Raw genomic sequence first — 17,243 nt, 5'->3', positions numbered from 1 at the left:
GGTGGCTGTGTGCAAACAGAAGAGCTGCAAGTCTAGTTATGATGAACTTCTGGTGTGCAGAGTCCACATTTTTGCAGATACAGTGGGTACGGAAAGTATTCAGACCCCTTTAAATTTTTCACTCTTTGTGTCACTGCAGCCATTTGCCAAAATCAAAAAAGTTCATTTTATTTCTCATTAATGTACACTCAGCACCCCATCTTGACAGAAAAAACCAGAAATGTAGAAATTTTTGCAAATTTATTAAAAAAGAAAAACTGAAATATCACATGGTCATAAGTATTCAGACCCTTTGCAGTGACACTCATATTTAACTCACATGCTGTCCATTTCTTCTGATCCTCCTTGAGATGGTTCTTCTCCTTCATTGGAGTCCAGCTGTGTTTAATTAAACTGATTGGACTTGATTAGGAAAGGCACACACCTGTCTATATAAGACCTTACAGCTCACAGTGCATGTCAGAGCAAATGAGAATCATGAGGTCGAGGGAACTGCCCAAGGAGCTCAGAGACAGAATTGTGGCAAGGCACAGATCTGGCCAAGGTTACAAAAGAATTTCTGCAGCACTCAAGGTTCCTAAGAGCACAGTGGCCTCCATAATCCTCAAATGGAAAAAGTTTGGGATGACCAGAACTCTTCCTAGACCTGGCCGTCCAGCCAAACTGAGCAATCGTGGGAGAAGAGCCTTGGTGAGAGAGGTAAAGAAGAACCCAAAGATCACTGTGGCTGAGCTCCAGAGATGCTGTAGGGAGATGGGAGAAAGTTCCACAAAGTCAACTATCACTGCAGCCCTCCACCAGTCGGGGCTTTATGGCAGAGTGGCCCGACGGAAGCTTCTCCTCAGTGCAAGACACATGAAAACCTGCATAGAGTTTGCCAAAAGACACATGTAGGACTCCCAGACTATGAGAAATAAGATTCTCTGGTCTGATGAGACCAAGATTGAACTTTTTGGCATTAATTGTAAGCGGTATGTGTGGAGAAAACCAGGCACTGCTCATCACCTGCCCAATACAATCCCTACAGTGAAACATGGTGGTGGGAGCATCATGTTGTGGGGGTGTTTTTCAGCTGCAGGGACAGGACGACTGGTTGCAATTGAAGGAAAGATGAATGCAGCCAAGTACAGAGATATCCTGGAAGAAAACCTCTTCCAGAGTGCTCAGGACCTCAGACTGGGCCAAAGGTTCACCTTTCAACAGGACAATGACCCTAAGCACACAGCTAAAATAACAAAGCAGTGGCTTCGGAACAACTCTGTGACCGTTCTTGACTGGCCCAGCCAGATCCCTGACCTAAACCCAATTGAGCATCTCTGGAGAGACCTGAAAATGGCTGTCCACCAACGTTCACCGTCCAACCTGACAGAACTGGAGAGGATCTGCGAGGAAGAATGGCGGAGGATCCCCAAATCCAGGTGTGAAAAACTTGTTGCATCAGTCCCAAGAAGACTCATGGCTGTACTAGCTCAAAAGGGTGCTTCTACTCAATACTGAGCACAGGGTCTGAATACTTATGACCATGTGATATTTCAGTTTTTCTTTTGTAATAAATTTGCAAAAATTTCTACATTTCTGTTTTTTTCTGTCAAGATGGGGTGCTGAGTGTACATTAATGAGAAATAAAATGAACTTTTTTGATTTTGGCAAATGGCTGCAATGACACAAAGAGCGAAAAATTTAAAGGGGTCTGAATACTTTCCGTACCCACTGTAGCATACTAATATAATGTATAACATGACTTTTGGCTGGTCAGTGGATTACAGAATGGTTGGGCTTACGTCACACAGAGCCCATGATTGAATGTAGACAAACAAAATGCTCTAGCAATTTGGAAAGAGACAATTTGCATACAAAGCATTAAGAAGAAGAAAATCTCTGTCCACAATTACATTGTGTTTTACACATTAAAGCAAGTTTATGTCCCAACAGCAAAATTGTTACCAGACCTGTATTTTAATAAAAGTGTTTGAATGCCTCTTTAAACTCTAAGCAATTGTTTCCATTAGTAGTTTCATTTACATGCCAAAGTATTTATTTGAGAACCAAAATTGCAGTGCCTTAAACTCTCAAAATGTTGCCCTGATCTAGTCCAGCTTTCGACTTTATGAGTGACATTTATGTGAGCTCTGAGGTGGAGAATGTTGTACATCTTTGTGTTGTGCATGAGTTCTACTTTTGCTGCTTTGGAGAGCGGGTACAGTAAAAACACATTATGCATTTCTGGTCGAAACTCACAAGAGAGCTGCAATGTTTCCTAATGTTCCCTTTTTTACCGCACACTAGAGTGGCTCTGTGTCTGTACATGCATACATATATTATGTGTGAGAAAGTCCGCTTGCGTGAGTAGCCGCGTGTGTTCTTGTGTGTCTGCTGGTGCTGCTCCACAGCCATCTGGTATCTGGTCAGTCTAGCGAGCCTCTAGAGGGCACCTGGCCAGCAGCTTGCTCACCTGGCTCTGCTGGCCCCAGCCAAACACAGCACCTGGCCTGGCTAGCACACATGGAAAGGGAACAGATTGCACAGCGCAGTCATAAAGCAGTCATACACTGAAGCATGACATAATGCAGCAATGTGGTATATATTTGGGGCTCAGTGTAGAGTGCAGAGAAATTACAAAACGATGATATGCAAAATATGAACATTTGATAATGATTTTCTATTAGAAAGTTTGTATTATATCAGAGACAATTGTACTACACGTGTTAATTTAAAGACAGTAGTTACAGTATAGAGCTCAGGGCTGTTGGAAACAATGCTTCACTCAGCAGCTAGATACTCAACATACTGACAAAAGTTTCCATAATGAGTTATGTTGACATCAACTGCATCTGTCTCAACTGTTTGTGCCATACTGTGCCAACTCATTCATTTAGCATATGATGGCACTTCCTTCCTGCAGGTTGTGGTTGTCCTCTGCTATCAATTACACTCTCCTCTCTCTGCAAGAAAGATGCTCTTTGTCCCCAGTCTCACACACACACATGCACACAAACCATGGACACAGAGGGACAGACACCTGCAGAGTGTTTGTCACCTCTTCTGCTGGCATCTGCGACCGCGCGGCATTGTGGGAGAGGCGGCCATCTGTTGTCGGCAAGGTTGGATTGGAAGGGGGCAAGCAGGCATCGTGCATCATGCTGCTCTTTTCTGTTGGTCTGGGCTGTGTGCAGTGTTGTGCTGTTAAGGTGTTCTTGATGTTTTCACTCCTGTTGGTGTTACTCGACTAAAATAAAATAGCAACAGGAGAAAGTACTAAGTAAACAAAATTTTACATTAAATATCCTGCAAATGTAATTGTGCAGTTCTTGTTACAGTGTTAATCTTGGCTCTTTTTGAAGGCATTAGCACCTTTTTGTGGGGGAAATTCAACATGTGCTAATTACACAAAGCAATGCCCTACACAGAATGTTTTGGGTTCATTAAAAGCACATGCAAACCGGTGCTTTAAGTGAAATTGAACTCTCTCCTAATTATCTTAGAAATGTTTACCCTTCTTCACAGGGAAACAGTGTTTGATTGACATGACAGTGGCTGCAAAGTTTCCTCAATTTTCCTGGCAAGGTTACGATGGCTGCTTCTTGATTCACTGCAGGTTCTTGTCATTCTGAACACAGAAAACTCTTTTCTCTACCTGCGCTGCTGTAAATTATGCCATTTAAATGCACTGAAACTGTACACAGTATACACAATGGACAGAGAATTAGAATGATTAAAAATTCGATTATGGTATTTAAAATTATAATCATGTGGAGTAAGGTGAGGACTGCTTGTGGTCGGAACTGAAATATTTTTAAAACATTTGCTTGGATTGCCATGATCTTTTTTTTTTAATATTCATGTTTTTTTCTGGGGGATGAATCCCACTGATTTTGGTGATCCCCTAACACTTCATCATGTTACAGTGTTAATTTGTCACACTTTAGTTTATGACCAAATAGAAAGTAGAGTTGAGTGGCAAATGTACCTTTCTTATTTTCAGCATATTTTCAGCAAGGTTACAACTAAAGCGTGTGTGTAAGTGAAATATGTGATTGAAATATGTAAAGAAATATTCCACTCTGAGTTTTGTCACTGTAGGCAATAGCTACTTTGTTAATTGTGTGATGCTGAAAAAACATTTGCTTCACCAGAAACAAACATTGATAAACCACTTTCAGAGGATCTGGTCTTTATTTAGAGAAACTGCTAGAGAATGAAGAACAGACAACGACAGCAGCTTTATAGACAGGAAAAGAGTCAGATTGAGATAACAGAGACATTAACCCACATATTCCTGAAGGACGTTCATGTGTGCAGGATGTTGATGTGGCTGGTTGGGTGGGTTGCAGGTCTGCTTATCCAGCCAGCCTGCACATCATAGACAGATGTTCAGGCCAGCCAAGCCTGCAGCGCCACAGGCACTGTGTGGTCTAGAAAAACCGGGAGACCAGATGCTGCTACCTGGTGTCCTACCCGCCTGATGCTCCAGTGTACTGGGCATGCTCCAGTGGCCATCACATGACCACAAACTAGATTTTCAGATTGCGTGCTGTCAATCATATCATCACAATGATAGAGTAGAGTGGAAGTGGAAGTGGAAGAATTCATAGGGACAACTCAGCAGGTTCCCCACTGTGTATATGACTGACTTCATATGCCAGATTGATTTGAAGGTTGACTGAAATTAGGTAGCTATAAGAAAGTGTGAATACTCATATGCATGTGAATCAGAGTATATGCACTTTATAAATAAGTCAGCTACAGTGTTAGGAGGAACCATAGAAAAATAAAAAATAATATCAGTCAATAAAGAACTATTTCTGGGAAATAGCATCAGCATCAAAACAAACATAAATGTCATGTCACATGGCATCCCTCTGAGCGAACTGTCTTACAGAGCATCAAAAAATGTAGTTTATCTTCTACATTATTTTCCCTCCAGTTGTGGTCCCCAAGTAAACAGCCACTCTCGAACAAACAGAAACACAGACTCTTGGTCCCTCTTCTCAGTCCCTGTTATTACCAAACCCAAGGAAACTTTCCAAGAGATTCAAAGACACTCAAGATTAAAGATTTTTTTTTTTTTTTGTTCTTTGAAGTTCCAGCAGTGTTTTTGTCTTATTTCTTTGACAAATGCAGCGTGGTAATGGTGTTTTTGCAGTGTGGTTGGTGCTGACCTAGAACTGCCAGAGAGAGGTTGCTGGCCTGACAGCCTCAGGCTCTTGTCTCAGGACTCCTCTAATTAGGAATGGCTCAGTAATAGAATCACTTCCTAAGCTCAAAAGAAAGACAGTTTACTTGCTTGTATTCAGACCATTATTTATTATATTGTGATTTGAGGTGGAAAAATAAGAAAGATTAGGAGGAAGCCGAGTTATTACACTGGTTACATCTGGGTGGTTTTGTTTTGTAGCATCTTTTTATAGTCTGATGCACGACAAGTCTAGCTTGCCTGGAATATTTCTTCTAGCCTTCTAATCTGTGTCTATGAAGCTCCTTTGTTGAATATGTTGATTTTGATAAAGCGATAGCACAGTTATTGTCATGTGCATTAGGCGTTTGCTATCATTTCCCATTGATCTGCATCAATGAGTGTAAGGAAACTTTCACCTTTTCTCATGTTTGGTTGCACTTATTAGATTTTTTCATCACACGTTGCTCTGATCTGATGCTTAGATTTCAATTAATCTTTGAATTCTAATAACAGCTCATTGTTCTTGCGTTTTATTAGCTGCTCTATCGTTCAGATTCATCTGCCAGTGTGCTGCGCATCACTGCATCTCTCTCCCCATCTGCTCAGGAGCCAGCAGAGAATCATACTGCCCCCTAGTGCCCACACTCATTAGTAACACAACAGAATTGATTGTGTAGCCGTCAACCATACAATACCCTGGTACTCTGCCAGTGGCTCGATACCAAAATCTGTCATGGGCAGCGATGCACGACAATAGATTTTGCTGATTGGAGTGGTGCACACTCCTGGCTATGACACTGGCCTACCGCTCGTTATCGAATGGCTGTTTTTCTCTCTCTCCAGTCACAAGGCCCCTAATTCAGCAATCAATGCTACTCATTTTAATAGCACCTCTGCAGCTGCCTGGCGGAGAGAAGAGGAGAAATCAGGGTGAAATAGTGTCAAATCATTCTTCTAAGGTGAAGACCGCAATCATGGCTTTGATGGATCTCTAAAAATGACTAAACATAGCCTATTAGTGTTGTAGTCAAGATATGATACAGAAGAGTGTTTGTTGGTGAAACCAGTTGTTTAGGTGTAATACTATTCAAGTTAAAAGTGTGGATTCACATAGCAAAACCACAGATGATGCAAATGATATATTAAGGCCTAACACATAATTCACACACTGGATAATAGGCTACAGATGGTGGTAGGCTATTTCTGAAATCGAAGTACAGAGACAGGGCTGCATATGACCTTCAGCATGAAATAAACATATTTTTTATCACAGCCATTACAATAAAAGCTTCCAACCAGCATCCTATATTCTGTTTTTAGCCAGTGTATCACTTGGTTTTTCTTGCCCCGCCGCAATGTGAGCTCATGTAGCCATAGGCTCCTCTAAAGACATCCTAAGTAAGTGTTCCAAATGACAAGACAGACTAAATACCCCCTAACAAACGATACAAGATTCTAGAAAGCGTTTTAACAAAGGAGGTGTGTAATGAACCCAATGTGCCTTCTCCCCAATAGATCATCCTGAGTGAATTTGCCAACATCACTCTCTTTACCTCCAAGCATGGTAAATGAGAATTTATGCACCCACTACTTTATCATTCTTTACTTTATTCGGCCCCATGAGGTAGCCACCAAAGGCAATATCCCCTCGCAATAATTATATCAGAGCGAGAGAATAGCTCATTAACATATGCTAGACATGTCAGGAATTTACAAGCTCCTTTTGTAGACGCTCTCGTCAGTGTGCTGCTCCCATCCGTATGGTGTCTCCTTTGAGGATGCCACCGCCTCATTTACATAGACGTCAATCAAGCTGTTCGTGGATTTTAGAAACGTTCTGTACAAAAACTGAATATAGCAATCATAAGGGACAGCTCAGTGATATGGAAAAAGTGTATCTGTGCACATGTGGGAGTGCGAATATGTGTTTTGCGAAATGACATGATAAAAACAAAGAGATGGGGCCAAAATTATCTTGATGATGTGCCATCAATGCAGAGTGGGTGGAGAGAATGTGTTTGCTTTTCTGCAGTGTGTTAAAAGATGTGTGTGTGTGTGTGTGTGTGTGAATACGTGCAGACACCAGACAGACTAACAGACAAGTCCTGAGGCCAGTGAGCTAGTGGTGGTGGTGCTGCTGCTGTTGCTCCACTGCTTCAGGACAAAACATCTGCTGCCTGTGAGAAGGCATGTACTGTTGGCCTTTCACCCATTAGCACGGTGCCAGCAGATTGAAATGGCCTATTTATCAGCCATGTTCATATGCATACCCCTTCAAAACAAATTCTGAATTTCCATTGTGAGGTCATTATGCAAATCTGATGAATATTTAGTGAAGTTATGTATCATTTATGGTAAAAAAAAAAAAACAAAACCCCAGAACAAAATGGTATAATTTTAGCAATGGTAATTAAGTCTTTAAAAAGTTTGAATTTAGATTTGTAAGCATGCAGCTCTCTTCCAATGCTGGAGGCAGGAGAGCAAAGTCTGTAGTGATGTAACCATGCAAAATTTCTCTTGCTCTGCATTATAATAAGCCAGAGCTGGCAACAGGCAGTATGATAGTAGTGTGATTATTCAGGGATGTTTGCACAATTTTGTAGGCTTATGGGTATAAGAATGCTATTGAATGGAAGTTTCATTTCACATTTTAATCCTATACACTGTACTGAGACCTGCTAACACATACTGAATGTTACAGCCAATGGTCAGGGCATTACATGACTTTTGTTTTTAAGCGGAGCATCGATGTGCTGCGGTAATCTAAATCAATACAATGAAGGGCCAATGCATAAATTTAGATGGTGCTGTGCCCAGGTGGCTGTGGCTCTTTCTCTGTCTGACCTTCTGACTTTATTCAGTGCAGGCCATTAAGGCCAAAACAGTCTTGTGGGGTGTGGTGTGTCGTCCAACCACGTTGGCTGACTTGCCCCAGTGCCCTTATGCTCTTACTGAGTGTAAACTACCTAAGCTGACACCCAAAGCAATTTTAACTTTGATGTGCATCTGTGCCGCCTCACTTTTCTGGTAACTGGTGGTAGCTTTGAAAATGACTTTTTAAAAAATGAATAAGGTAAATGAAAATGAATAAAAGAAATCATTTTAAAAGGCTATGGATCTATTGGCTGGAAATGAAATTGACCTAACAGTGGCATAACAGGAGTTTGACAGAAAACCTACAAAGGTCGATGGAGATATAGAGAAAAGTCATTTTGTGTCTGAATGAGTCCAGCCCCAGTAAATGTCACTGCAATGACTGAAGACCCAATGTCCATTTCCATCACAGACCGCTCTCTCTATCGCTCTCTTTCTTTCTCATTCATTGTCATTGCCTTTTCCCTTTAAGTGCACTTTCGCCCACACCACTTGGAAATTGATTGAAACAAAATGTCACAATTATGCCCTGTAGCTTGCCGCTTCAATTATTCATCAATTAGGGGCTAGGCTCCTTTTTTTCTCTCCTCTGAGCTGATTTTTCATTCAGTTTGCTTGAGATGTATGGCTCCCCTGCTGTTAACCAGTCCAAAGTCATTAGTTTCTGGGTTTGCAATTAAACCTGATGCATTATGCATGAGCCTCCGACTCAGTAGACACACGCAGCAGCGGCCGCAGCAGCAGCTAGCGAATGAGGTAGCAAGCTCTGGAGGCGTGGATGGGAAATTAATTTGCTAGAAATGAAGTTCTCTCTCCTTCTCCATGTATCTTTTGTTTGACAGGTTAGAACAGATGCCTCTGGTTAGAGATAGATATGGAGCAGCTATGGAGTCTTAGTGCAGCTTCACCAGCATTGTCAAGGGAAAAGGATCCCACTAGATTTAAACAGCCTAAGAAATGTGTCTATTATTATATAACTACAATCTTAAAGCTTCATGTGTTTTCTGTCAACCAGAGCTGGTGAAATAATCTACAGGGTAAGAAGTTGTATAGCTGCACTAACCAGCTGTGAAAAAACAGGTAGTAAATCACATTCAAAGTTTTGGGTAAATCGTGTGTGTGTGTGTGTGTGTGTGCCTGTGTTAAGTACTCAAACAGGATCCAACTTTAAAAAATCACAATGTTCTTTTGCTGCCACCTAGTGACCACAGAGTCAAACATTATCTATGAGGTGTATACTGCCAGAAATGGATGTCTTTGTGAGGTCTGTTGTAAAGTATTAGCATTTTCACGGATATTATGTATAGAACTTTTTAATGAACTGTTTATCTTGTTTATCTTGTAACAACACCATAGTAGCAGTGGCCATCCGTATTGAAGCACTTGTATGAACAAAGAAGAGCACGAACTGGAATAGTCTGCAAACTCCTCATTTTCATGTCCTGTAACACACATAAACATGACAAAGTTCTAGTAGTTCTAATGCAGTCACGTACAGTATAACTCATCAAGCGTCATGTTCTATCTATCTTTAGGAAGATATTATAATATAATACCATAGTGAAATTATAACAAGGCAAAAACATTGACCCAACCTTCCTCAGATTGATAAAATGCACACACTCCAGCCAGGTAGTGAGGAAGGGTTCTTGGCAGAGCGCACAACAGCTGCCACTGGCCAGCAAGGCAGTCAGGTATGGGTAGTGGGGAAGGATCCTGTGGATCAGAGAGGACCTGTTCCTGTCTTCCCGCAAGACAAATCTGGCTGCCAGTTCCTGAGAAACATTGATACAAGAATAACAAGGGATAAATACAGCAAAAATGTTACTGAGTAAACACAATGGCATACAGTGGAATATCTTACATACGGTTCTTCAGTAACAGGTACCTTTAATGTAAGCACCTCTTCATCTTGTACTGATGGCACTGGCTTACAGTGCACAAACCTGTTGCCTTCACAGTAGAGCTCCTTCAGAGACAGCAGGTGAAACTAGACAAGGTCACCCAAGACAGAAAGTGAGGTTTATTACCATATTTATTAGTTTTTTGCAAAGTACATTATCCCTAAATTAGATAACTCCATGCGCCGTACCTCAACAGGGAACATGGACAACTTGTTCCCAGCCACATCCAGAACCTGAAGTTTTTCCAGTGCCCTAATTCCCTGCGGAAAATGTAAGGCAGGTTTGAGAATTTGTGTTTTTATTAAACACCTAAAAAAATTGTTCATTGTGTTTAGGGTTAGCTGAGGACAAATGTCTTTCTCAAAAAGTTAAAGATCAAATCAGGGAATACCCACCTCTGGTAGACTGGTCAGCTTGTTTCTGGCTAAGTGGAGCTTGGTCAGGTCTTTACACTGGCACAGCTGCTGAGGTAGCAAAGATAGGTTGTTTGAAGTCAGGTTTATTTCAGACAACTTAGCCAGATGACCCAACTCAGCGGGGACCTCCTCCAGCTTGTTGTCTAGCACACTGAGGTGTTGGAGCTTACTCAAGCTGAAGGGAAAAAGTGGTTAGCATTTGTGTTTTTAAAGAAATATGTCATCGTTAACGTCTTTGGGAATTTCAATCGACCATTTATTCCTAGATAGAGATGAAAACAAGTTCAGGCTAAACATGTGCCAACAGCCAGTTAAATCTGTAGGCGTCAGTTCAGGCAGGTATGAAGAGCCATGGTGCAGTAAAAGTACCTTTTAATCTCTGGTGGAAGTCTCTGAATGTGGTTGTGGTTCAAATTAAGGACTACGAGGTTGTGTAATCCACCTGTAAGACAAAAAGCAGTTTGTTTTAGCTTTTTAACAAATCTAATAATGCAGTAGAGTGAGAACCTATCACCTACCTATCACCCCGGGTGGCACTGCTGTAATTTGGTTGCTGAATAGATACAGTTTCTTCAAAGACTCCAGCTGGCTCAAAACAGCAGGAATCTCCTTCAAGGCATTATTTCCCAAATTCAGCTCCTCCAGCTTGTAGTCATTGCAAAGGGAGAAATATTGCATCACAAAGCTGAGTGGTGTGTCAGACGTTTAAAGTGTTGAGATGAAGACTCACGTGTTGCAGAGAGAGCAGCTCGGCAGGCAGGGAGCTGATGGAGTTGTTGTTCAGCAGCAGAACTGACAGGTTTGTCAATCTGGAAACACACTTGGGGACGTCTTTTACTTTCTTTGAGCTCAAATTTAAAGACGATGATTTACCATATAAAGCTCTAACCACTGACTCTGCCATTTGTTTCACCAATCTAAGTATTTCTCCAGGTTTCCATGGCGACAAGACGCTTTTTCTCAAGTATTTTCCGGACTGTCGACCCCGTGTGGTATGTTTGCATATATACATCCAAAAAAAAAAAAAACCCCATTTTGCACCGCATTTCCTCTTGACTTAGCTTCAGAGCAAATGATAATAATAAAATAATATATAGAATTAAAAAAATAATTTAAAAATCTATGTCCAAGTAACCAGAAGTGACGTCATCTCTACGCAAAGTCCACTGATTTGATTCCAGGCGGTTCAGGTGAAACGCTGCAGGAGTGAAGTTCAGTAAACACGAAAGACTTAAACGCAGACCTGAATGAATCTAGAATCCTAATCATGTCCACCGCAGGCTGAAAGACGAAGAGCATGAAGACAGTCCTTGGACACACTCAGGGGGAGAATTCAACTTATATCCACCAAAAGACAAGAGCCTCTTTATGCTGGTAAGTTCATTTGTATTGTATTGTTGATAGAGCAAACGTTTTGCTTACTACATCCATACCAGAGGCGTTACTTTGGGTGTGTGCTCCCTGTATTTGATCTCAGACCTGATAGAGGTCGTGCTATGTATAAAGAACCGAAATCAGTATTTTTAATATGATCAGAGCTTTCCTGTTACAACATCGGCTTGTTACGTTTTTTTGTGGGTAAAAGTAATGAAAGCCTTTTTTTTCTGTTGTAATTGATATCCCGAATGTGACATGGTACACAAGTCTCTCAGCTATTTATGCAGTGTTTAATTTGTCAATGCACTTTGCTTTATACAGGTGATTTGAAATGACCCTGTCTCCAGTTTTAGGAATGACAGCCATTTCTATACATAGACCCCAATGGATAGATGTTCAAAAGTAAATATTTATATGTATAGTAAATATGTATATGCACAGTTTGGTTAAGTATTGGTGACTGAAGAATATTCAACTGATTTGCCTTGAGAAGTTCTTGTGTTGCTTTTGATGTATGTTTTGGGTCATTATTCATCTATACTATGAAGCAGCCTACTATCAGTGAGCCCTTCATTTCCTCCTCCATACTCTTCTCTACTAATGGCTGCAACTCCTAAATGGTTAATGTGATATTTTTATTAAACCCCTTGAATTAAAGTTGAAAGTCTACACATCAACAACATATTGACTCCTTCATCTCACACCCATTGTGGTGGTGCACAGAAGCAAAATTGTGAGAACTGTAGGGACCAAACTAGTAAAAAAAAAAAAAAATCTAATCACAAACTAATTTTAAACATTTCTTACTTGACAGATTCATTTCTTACTTTTAAGCGGATTTTCAAATAAGTAATTTTATTTTTACATTAGTACAATTTAACCAAGAGTAACACTACTTTTACTTGGGTAAAATCATTTATGTTCTTCACCCTTCTGGATATAAGTAGTCCTCCAGCATGTGTGCACAGTTTATCAAAGGTAGCCATGACAGATGTTAAGATCTGTTTTACTGCTCAGTAAAATGATATGTAAACAAGCAGAATAATTGAAAAATCCAAATGAGACAGATTAGTGTCCATAGGGAAATGTTATCCACTATTATTTAGGATTGACAATTATTTAAGATGATGCACCTCCTGATGATCACTAATACAGAAAAATGCATCATTTCAAAGCAGTCAATGTTTCCTAATTATAAATACTTCAAATCAAAAAGTACACCACTATTGTGTTTATGTGACATTGATATGATTTACAAGTTCAACAACTCAGTTTATTCCATGAACACTGCAAAGGTTCAAAAGCCACTCTTGTGTTGACATTTTGCAGGGTGACATGTATGATTAACAGTTCTTATATCCTCTTCTGCCCACAGGCATTTGCTTGAGAATTATGTACTAAACCATTGCTTCCCAAAATGGGCTGCAGAAAGTACCTGGAGGTGTCACTTAGATAGACCAAGGGTATCCGATGTAAAAATCAAATCTGTGTTAATTTTTGTTAGTGCAGTCCACAAGCCGAATACATGTGTATTTAGGGACCGTTGGTGCGAGTAGTTGGATCACTTTGTGTTATACAAATTGGTTTGTGTCACACTGAGACTGAGCTGTCTCTCAGCTGTCCTCTGTGTTGGATTGGTCCTTTAGCCGCTCCACAGAATTGTAGTGCTCTCCTAATCCATAAGCATGATGCATATAGCTGCAAAAAAATGAGAAAATATATTCCGTTAAAACCTCTGAGATACAGCTCAACATTCTGAAAAACTATATTAGAACCAGGTATTTATTATAGGTTATTCAGTTGCTTCAATGTGCTGTGTAGTAACATATTTCTATCATTATTTTACTTTCATATATTATTCATTTTTATACTGATTTGCTGTGGAAAACTTAAACCTCATATGAATACAATAACATACACAAGAGTGATGGGTTCACTGTCATATTCCTCCCCAATTTTTATGGTTGGTGAGTCGGCCTGGATCACTTCTACTGGCAAACGGAGAACCTGGGTCAAAGCTCGCAGCTGTTGGTTAAAAGACAAGAAAAAGAGAAAATCGTTATTTTCAAGTACAAAGAACAATAATTCAGCATATCTGTAACAGAACCTAAAACAACTCACTTCCAGTTGTCCACCCCAAGCTGCTGTGTGCTCCACATCATTGCAGTATTTCTCAAACTCATCTAGAAACCAATATAACCACAAACGCTTGTATGAATACTGGTCATATAGATAACTGCTTTCTGAAAATATAATTTGTTATATGAAATAGTTATTATAGCCAAATATTTGGTTTTCTGAGAACCAAATATTAACAGATATAACAGTGTTACCTGTTGTGTACATGTCCCCAGTGTTGGGGTTGGTGAGGAAAGGCAGGAAGTCATCAGCATGGCTTCTCATGTGGTCAGCAGTGCGAGACCGCAGTTCTTTCATATTCATCTTTAACCCAGGCTAGCATGACACAGAACACAACATGTACTTTCTGTGTATAAACCTTGTCAGTTTGATATAGCAGCATTGCTCCACTTTCAAAATAGCAGCTCTAGATAGTACAGTAGCAAGGAGTGTAGACAGTACCCTTTAGCATATCACTTTACAGATGAAATATTCAAACTATAGTAAGGCATACATACATTTGATCGCTGTGCCAGCTGATCTTCAATGGCACGGTACATGCAGTGGCCATCAGAGGAAATCTCCTTGATTTGAAGCTGTTGCTGGGCAAGTTTCTGAGCCAGCCTCAAACCCTCCAGGTGTCTCTCACCCTGCAGGTTCTGCACCTCTGCCTCAGCTATCCTGCTCTCCCTTTCCTTCTCCTGGGCAGCCTTTTTGTCCTGGAGAAATATAATGTATTTAATAATGTTAAGGCCTAATCAATATCCATACTACTGCCTGAGATCCTAATGTTTATTTACCTTTCAGAAATGTTGTACTTGGTGGATAGGAATTCCAGTAAATAACCATGCTACATAATTAGTGTGAAGTGTCCTTCGATTTAGCAATGACTATGTACAGTAAATGACAGTTATACTGCTGGAGCTAAAAACAAAGAGCACTAAAACTGTCCCATTTCTCACCCTTCTCTTCTGGGCCTTGGTTACTCGTACTTGTTTGACCCCTTCTTGTTCTCCACCCTCCACCTTCATGGTCTCAACTCCATTTATCATCTCTTTCACCTTAAAAAGGAGAGACTGATCTCATAAACAGACCTAATATAATAATAATGTAAAAAAAAATGCATTCTGTGCATACTTTGCTCAGTGACAAAATAAATACTTTTTTAAAAATAAAGTAACTACAGTTGACGTACAGCCATGATGTCTGTTGATAATCTTAAGCTAGGCCTTCACCTTTGTGTCAGCTGTAGATTTGAGTTGCCTGAATTCCTCCTCATGTTTCTGGCTGAGGTCAGCCTCCAGCTTGGCAATCTCCTCTGTCAACTGTTTCCTCCTTTTCTTGTCATTTTTTGGGACTGCATTTTTCATGCTTTGGATTTTAGCTGAAAAGAGGCACAACAGAAGATTGTGTGCAAAACAATATTTCAATACATCCGATGTAAAAGTGGACAACTTATCTTCTCTGTGGTAGGACACAGGGTGTTATATGCTTTACAGAATACATTACACAATACAGTACAACAGTGCAAGAGTGAAGAGAGTTTTGAGGAAACAAGTAATGTAATAGGTTATTTTATAGCTGTGAAGCAAGTGTAGAAAATGTTAACAGTTACACATTCTGATAAACCAATCTTACAACTGTGTACAACTGAAACGCACCAAGAAAATAGAGCTGTGTCTATACAGAAACACTTTGCCATTTAAACTGACTTTGCAAAGATGGCCTGGAAATCTAAAACCTAATGGGATCACTCCTTCCTTTTAACATGTCAGTCCAATCCTGGCACACTCTCTTAATGACAGCTGCAGACAACTGAGCAGTCCATGGCTCAGTGTCCTTTCTCCTCAGTGCTACTGTCCATGCCTGTCTTTTAAATGTATCTTTTGAGAACCTATGTAGAAAAAGTCCATTAGAAAAACGTGTTAAAGTGTTAATCCACTGCTTTTGTACCTAATGTTTAAATTCAGACCTGTGATCATTCCAACGTGTTAACTATCTTGTTCCCACTAGTGTTCATTTTGTCATCTGAATATGTTTTAATTTTAGATTTAGTATTTTAATGGAAATTTGTATAGTTTTTAGTTACACTTTAATAATTTTGTCATTTGATTTTGTTACTTTAAAAAAAATAAAACTAGATGAAAACATTTAGTCTAGTTTTTGTATAATGTAGTTTTAGTCTAATTTTCCTACAGCAAAAAGGTTCCTGGTTCAAAACCCAGCAGGGGCCTTTCTGTGTGGAGTTTGCATGTTCTCCCTGTGCTTGTGTGGGTTTTCTCCAGGTACTCTGGTTTCCTCCCACAGTCCAAAAACATGTATGTCAGGTTGATTGGTGACTCTAAATTGCCCATAGGAGTGAGTGTGAGTGTGTGAGGTTGTTTGTCTCTATGTGGCCCTGTGATGGACTGGTGACCTGTCCAGGGTGTACCCCTGCCTTTCACCCAAAGAGAGCTGGGATAGGCTCCAGCAGATCCCTGCGACCCTGGTTAGGACTAAGCAGGTATAGTTGGGCATATTTTGACATCTATGATCAGCATGTGAAACTTTCAACCCATAGAGATCCATGAAGTAGTAGTAGGTTTCTTCCCTCGTGACTCTCAAGTGTGCTTTGCACTGAAACTAAAACCTTTGTGACAAACACACTGCACAAACAGACTAATCATACCTATGAATGACAACATTGTTATAACAGTCCTACTTTTTGCTCAGAAATGTCTCCTGTAAAATGCTGTTACCATTAGTGGTCAAATAAAAAATGATTACAATAATGAAATCAGTTGAAGCAAACTACCTTGTAGATCCTTCTTCTCCTTGCGGTGCTGCTTTACCAGCAGCTCCTCTGGTGTCTCCACTATCCCCTCCTCCATGACAGGAGGCAGCTGCTGCTCACTTTCTTTAAGCGGAGTCTTTTCGAACTACATGAAATCAACAACCATTAGATAAATGAAGCGTCATGATGATTAGGTTATAAAACAGGACCCATCGCTGACACGAGAAAAAAATATATACGTAAATATATATTTGTATTCCACAACAAATAAAACGTGCTGCTCTGGCCTTATCCGGAAGAGACGAGGTAGCTGGGTGGAGCTTATTTCTACTTCGTCTACGTAAAATCCAACGCTAAAATTGTTGTTCTGCTGTTGTCTGCCACCTATTGATTTTTTACATTTACTGTATTGCAGTCTTATTATTTCATAGAGGCCTGTTGCAATATAATTATAATAAAATAAAATAATAATAAAAATAAAAGTCCATCATAAATTTTGGTCGACCTATAATTAATTTGTAATAATTTCTGATAATTGGTTCAATTGATTCAACCATAGATTAAGCAGAAAAAATACTGGTGTAAGTAAAATGTGCTTGTTTTTC

At 40.0% G+C, this 17,243-nt stretch overlaps 2 protein-coding genes across 2 annotated transcripts; both read right to left on the bottom strand.

Moving 5' to 3' along the window:
- Positions 1 to 9,377: 9,377 nt before the first annotated feature.
- Positions 9,378 to 11,305, bottom strand: lrrc69 (leucine rich repeat containing 69). The gene is made up of 8 exons (XM_026300700.1): positions 11,101 to 11,305; positions 10,889 to 11,015; positions 10,740 to 10,812; positions 10,350 to 10,545; positions 10,143 to 10,214; positions 9,939 to 10,040; positions 9,646 to 9,825; positions 9,378 to 9,492 (listed from the first exon to the last, which is right to left on the bottom strand). The coding sequence occupies exons 1-8, from the start codon at positions 11,272 to 11,274 to the stop codon at positions 9,385 to 9,387; spliced, it is 1,032 nt and encodes a 343-aa protein (XP_026156485.1). The 5' UTR covers positions 11,275 to 11,305; the 3' UTR covers positions 9,378 to 9,384.
- Positions 11,306 to 12,585: 1,280 nt separating this feature from the next.
- On the bottom strand, positions 12,586 to 16,961 carry otud6b (OTU deubiquitinase 6B). The gene is made up of 8 exons (XM_026300039.1): positions 16,660 to 16,961; positions 15,101 to 15,249; positions 14,828 to 14,926; positions 14,384 to 14,584; positions 14,081 to 14,201; positions 13,869 to 13,930; positions 13,666 to 13,772; positions 12,586 to 13,445 (listed from the first exon to the last, which is right to left on the bottom strand). Exons 1-8 carry the CDS (start codon positions 16,733 to 16,735, stop codon positions 13,361 to 13,363), a joined length of 900 nt encoding a protein of 299 aa, XP_026155824.1. The 5' UTR covers positions 16,736 to 16,961; the 3' UTR covers positions 12,586 to 13,360.
- Positions 16,962 to 17,243: the final 282 nt, after the last annotated feature.

This window comes from Mastacembelus armatus, chromosome 11 (genome assembly GCF_900324485.2).
Source record: "Mastacembelus armatus chromosome 11, fMasArm1.2, whole genome shotgun sequence".
Classification (NCBI taxonomy): domain Eukaryota; kingdom Metazoa; phylum Chordata; class Actinopteri; order Synbranchiformes; family Mastacembelidae; genus Mastacembelus; species Mastacembelus armatus.
This window is presented reverse-complemented; position numbering and strand designations above follow the sequence as displayed.

Coding starts and splice junctions, on each gene's coding strand:
- otud6b (XM_026300039.1), bottom strand. CDS start 16,735: ATGGAGGAGGGGATAGTGGAGACACCAGAGGAGCTGCTGGTAAAGCAG. Junction 15,250..16,659: donor GGAGAAGAAGGATCTACAAG/GTAGTTTGCTTC, acceptor GCCTCTTTTCAG/CTAAAATCCAAAGCATGAAA. Junction 13,446..13,665: donor AGTGAACCCATCACTCTTGT/GTATGTTATTGT, acceptor ATTTTTTTGCAG/CTATATGCATCATGCTTATG.
- lrrc69 (XM_026300700.1), bottom strand. CDS start 11,274: ATGGCAGAGTCAGTGGTTAGAGCTTTATATGGTAAATCATCGTCTTTA. Junction 10,546..10,739: donor CTTCCACCAGAGATTAAAAG/GTACTTTTACTG, acceptor TTTTCCCTTCAG/CTTGAGTAAGCTCCAACACC. Junction 9,493..9,645: donor ATTTTATCAATCTGAGGAAG/GTTGGGTCAATG, acceptor TGTGTGTTACAG/GACATGAAAATGAGGAGTTT.